At 36.2% G+C, this 4,712-nt stretch overlaps 1 protein-coding gene across 1 annotated transcript; it reads right to left on the bottom strand.

Annotated features, from left to right (window-relative positions):
* Positions 1-2,559: 2,559 nt before the first annotated feature.
* On the bottom strand, positions 2,560-3,276 carry LOC126719732 (uncharacterized). Its single transcript, XM_050422259.1, has one exon. It carries the CDS (start codon positions 3,274-3,276, stop codon positions 2,560-2,562), a length of 717 nt encoding a protein of 238 aa, XP_050278216.1.
* Between the last annotated feature and the right edge of the window lie 1,436 nt (positions 3,277-4,712).

Genomic DNA, 4,712 nt, shown 5'->3' with positions numbered 1-4,712 from the left:
GATAGGAGAGGGTCTATATAATATGTAAAAGTCCCCCAAGAGAAGGGGACGGAAAAAGGGAGAGAAAGAGAGGAGAGAACATTGTAGGGAAATTTTATGAATCTGTGCCCACTAATCAAGTTTGAGACCTTATCATCTGAGCAGAATCTCTTTTCACTGTTACTTCCTTTTGTTCTTGTTCCTATATCTCCTGAGCCCATGCAACAAACCGTTTAAGCCAACTGGAACTAAGTTCTTTAGCCCATACTCTACAAAAAAATTCATTGTGTGGGACTCTTTGGGCCAAGACTTGACCAACAAGGATCGGGTCAACTAAAATTGTGTCCCTACAATAACATTTTGTTGATCTTGTCTTATAAACCAAAAGTATCATCTATATTGCTAATAATATCTTTAAAATGTAACATATGACAGAGAATTCTTAATTTAAGCAGCAGATTATATATATAAATCATTTAACACAAATGTCTATCAGAAGATAGAATCTATAACTTTAATATGAAAATTTGGCAAAATGATTGAATAGAATAGTACCTTCAACTTAGTGAGATTAAAATATAGTTTATCTTCGGCATATTATTATTCGTTTATTTTTAAAAAATTAAACATATAATATTTTACTTAAATTCAATTAATAAAATTGTCCTCATAAAGTGAAGGAATGGTAGGGACACATTCATTCTCACACCCAAAGCATCAAAGGGAAAATTGAATACAAAACAAATGTCAATTTAGAAACACTAAATTTTAAATTTAAAAAAAAAAATTAATGAGGATATCAAACCAAATATAGCAAAAAGAAACTAACAATGCATATTTATTAATGTAATAAAATCATCATCAAATTTTGGTTAAAAATTTAAATCAATAATCAACAATTAAATATAATACTACATTTAAATTTAAAACTAATCAAACTCTAACCATGGAAACCATATTTAATTGTTTTTTAAGTTATTCTTCTTTATGATTTGTGAACTGTATTTTGTAGCATTAAATTGAAGTCTTTATGAATTTGTATTTTGCAACATAAAATTGAAGTCTTCATCACTTTTCGAATGTCACACACTTAGAATTCTCATATGTAATCGTGCAGGTTGCAATTAAAGGCTCATTCACATGCTTAATGCTTCTTCTTTTTTCTTTTTCTTTTTTTTTTGAGAAGGAGCTAAATGCTTAACTTAAAAGATTTACTTGTGCGAGCTATTCCTTATTGAAGATTCAACAATAATAATACAAATTTGATGACTACTGAATAAAAAGGGTTAATTAATAAAATATCACTCTAAACTAAGGAAAACTTGCACTCCACATCCCAAATTATGAAAAATTCCGATTGGTAATCTTTTTTTTTTTTTTTTTTAAATTTTTTATTAATTTTTTTTATACAAGTTTAGTGCATATTATTAAAAGAGGTTGTTCAAATCAGCTTGTAGCACAGAAATAATGTCTGGTAGTATATCCTCCATCCAAACTAATAAGGGTGGAAAAGAATTGCCTTCTTTTTTATTTATTTATTTAGTTTTTTGCAAATGAATGAATAACCTTATTACAATGCCTACATATATGAGATAAATTGAAAGCTGAAAAGTGTGAGTTAAGGAAGTGAATATCTTTTGTTGCCACTTCAAGTGCTCGTCTTACTGTCAAAGTTTCCACCTCAATGACCGTGGGAGGCAAAGGTATCAGTTGTGACAAAGAAGCCATGACTAAACCTTCATTATTCTGAATGACAACATCCAGACCTGCATTGTTATCTTTATCGAAGATAGCTCCATCGAAATTTATATTGTAACAAGGAGATTCAGGAGCTATCCATAAGGGTACTTGTCAAGTCGGGTGTACAGGTGCAATCATAGGGAGGGTTGAAAATTCCAGTATTCATTCTTTCGCTTGTTTCAACAATTGGCCGAGGGTGATAGTTTGTTTACCCAACCAGAGATTAAATCATATTGTACTTTGCTTAAGAGTGTCGTGGTTTCATATTGGAATTGTATTCCAAAAAATGCCAAATTTGGGAAAAGGAAAAGAGCATGAACCACGTCCTCTTGGTGATTACAGAATTGCCTTGTGAGAACTGATATTCTATTCATAAATTTTTTTTTCAAACTAAATCATACACCCAATTGATGGTTAACAAGTTGCATGATGCATGAGACTTAGAAACTAATTTACTATTGTACTTAGTGGCGGAGCTAGGATTTGAGTTGAGGGGAGGCAAAACTTGTATAAGATATATGCACTTTATGCACATCATGTAAATATATAATATTGGAAACACTAAAACTTATGTGGAAGGCATGCTAGTGGAGGACTTGCGGTTACTTATTAGTTTATTTAGGTAGAGTTATGCTCTGTTCCAAGACTTAAGAAACAAAGTGGGGTTTTATTTGGCTAAATTATCATTAAGTGTGAGTGAGTAGAGCTATTGGTTAGATGAAATTCTTCACTGGATAATGAAGATAGTCCAAATTGATGTATTACTTTGATCATCTTTTTTTTTTTTTTTTTTTTTTTTGAGAAAGGAATGAATGCACTTTTATTAAAATATTAAGCAAATTAAGTCTTTACATCGACATACACTAAATAGGAAATGTCTGGTGGAACAGATTCCATCCAAACGGACGAAGGGGAAGACTTTCTTGCTCTCCTAGCTAAAGCATGAGCTACTCCGTTGCTCTGCCGCCTCACATGACAGAAAGAACAGGTTTGAAAACAACCCATTAAAGACTTGCAGTCTTTTACAATGTGCCCAATACTAGACCGGTCTGGGCAGTCCCCTATTAGGGCCTTTACAACAGTCTCTGAATCTCCTTCAAAAATGGCCCTACGCAATCCCAATTCCTCCATGAAGATCATAGCCCTCCTAGCTGCCATCGCCTCAAGAATTTCCACCGTTTGAGGCATGGCGAACTTCTCTACTAAGGACACCATCACCTGTCCCAGTTCATTTCGCACTACGACACCAATTCCTGCTGCTTCTTCCTCTGCAAAGTATGCCCCGTCATAATTTGCTTTGTAAATACCGGATTCCGGTGGTGACCATAGTTGTGGCTGTGGCTGTAGTCTCACTGTCATGGTTTTGGGTCTATCTTGAAATTCTTTTAAAACTGATTCTGCCGCATCCACTATCTTCTCAGGTGGTAAGCATTGCTCCTTAAAGTGACATTTATTTCGTCTGCACCAAACGAACCATGCAATCACTGTGAACGGTTCTATGTCTTCCTCATATTGTCTTACAACAGACACCAGATCACTGAAGGAACCCAATTGCATCTAAGCTTGTCTTACTTTATTAAAAACACGACCCCAACAAACCTGAATTTGGTCACATTCCCATAGTGCATGCAAAATGGTTTCTGCGTTCATACCACAACTGTTGCACACAGGAGAGGTGATAACATTGCGCCGATGTAAGTTCGCCAAAGTTGGGAGGGACTCAGTACAAGCTCGCCAACAAAAGTTTTTTATTTTATTTGGAATCCTTATCTTCCAAATTCCCTTCCAAAAATTTCTCAGGTTGTTGCTGTTTGACCCCGAAGCTTCTCCTCTATTTTCTAACTCTCCCAACAACTGATAACCCATCTTTACCGAGTAGTTACCGTCCCTAGTTCGTGGCCATACTAAGCAGTCCCTCATCACCGATGTACATAGGGGAATGGCTTTTATTTGCTGAGCCATAAATGGTGCAATTTTGAGGTCAATCAGCTCCCCATCCCATTCCATTGTGGTCTGATTAATGAGTGAGGAAACGGTGGAATCATCCTCAAAGCCTGGTGTGCGTGGTACAGCTCCAGTTGGGAAACATCCAGGAATCCATTTATCATGGAACACCCGAATCTGTGTGCCATCTCCAACTCTCCACAACATTCCTTTTTTAATAACATGCCTAGCTTTAAGCAAGCTTTGCCAAGCAAACGAACCCGTGGAGCTTCTTGCTTCAAAAACCGAGCCTGAAGGGAAATACTTGGTGCTGAAAACCTTGTACAGTAGGGACTCCTTTTCAGTTTGTAATCTCCAAATTTGTTTAGCCAACATAGCTTCATTAAACCTAACCAAATATTTGAATCCCATTCCCCCCTCAGATTTCGATTTACACATAATTTCCCAACTTTTCCAATGGATTTTCCTTTGGCCACCCCGCTTTCCCCACCAAAATTTTCTTATTTGCATTTCAATCTCTTTGCACAAACCCACCGGCAATTTGAAGCAACTCATTGCGAAAGTAGGGATCGCTTGAACCACGGCCTTTAGTAAGACTTCTCTCCCTGCTTGAGATAAAAGTTTCTCCTTCCACCCTTGAAGTTTCGCCCACACCCTTTCCTTGATGTAATTTAAGCTCGCCTTTTTATTTTTCCCCACAACAGCAAGCAGCCCAAGGTACTTCTCATACTCCTTTATTTCTGCAACCCCTAACAAATCCATAATTTCTCTCTTCATATCATCAGACACAGCTTTACTAAAGAAAAGTGTTGTCTTCTCACGGTTTATTTTCTGGCCGGATGCATGCTCAAAGCTAGTTAGGATGTTTTGGATGGCTTGCAAATCTTCCCTCCTTGCACGGCAAAATAATAAGCTGTCATCTGCAAAAAATAGGTGAGTAATCTTTGGACCATTTTTGCATAATGAAAAGCCTCTAATAATGTCGTCCCTTGTAGCCTTCTGAATCATTCTATTCAACCTTTCCGAGCATAATAAGAATAAATATGGTG

Source organism: Quercus robur, chromosome 3 (assembly GCF_932294415.1).
Source record: "Quercus robur chromosome 3, dhQueRobu3.1, whole genome shotgun sequence".
Taxonomy (NCBI): Eukaryota; Viridiplantae; Streptophyta; class Magnoliopsida; order Fagales; family Fagaceae; genus Quercus; species Quercus robur.
The sequence above is the reverse complement of the archived record's forward strand: the minus strand, read 5'-3'. Positions and strand labels throughout refer to the sequence as shown.

Bases quoted from the DNA above. Each gene is read 5' to 3' on its own strand.
- LOC126719732 (XM_050422259.1), bottom strand. From the start codon at position 3,276: ATGCAATTGGGTTCCTTCAGTGATCTGGTGTCTGTTGTAAGACAATAT.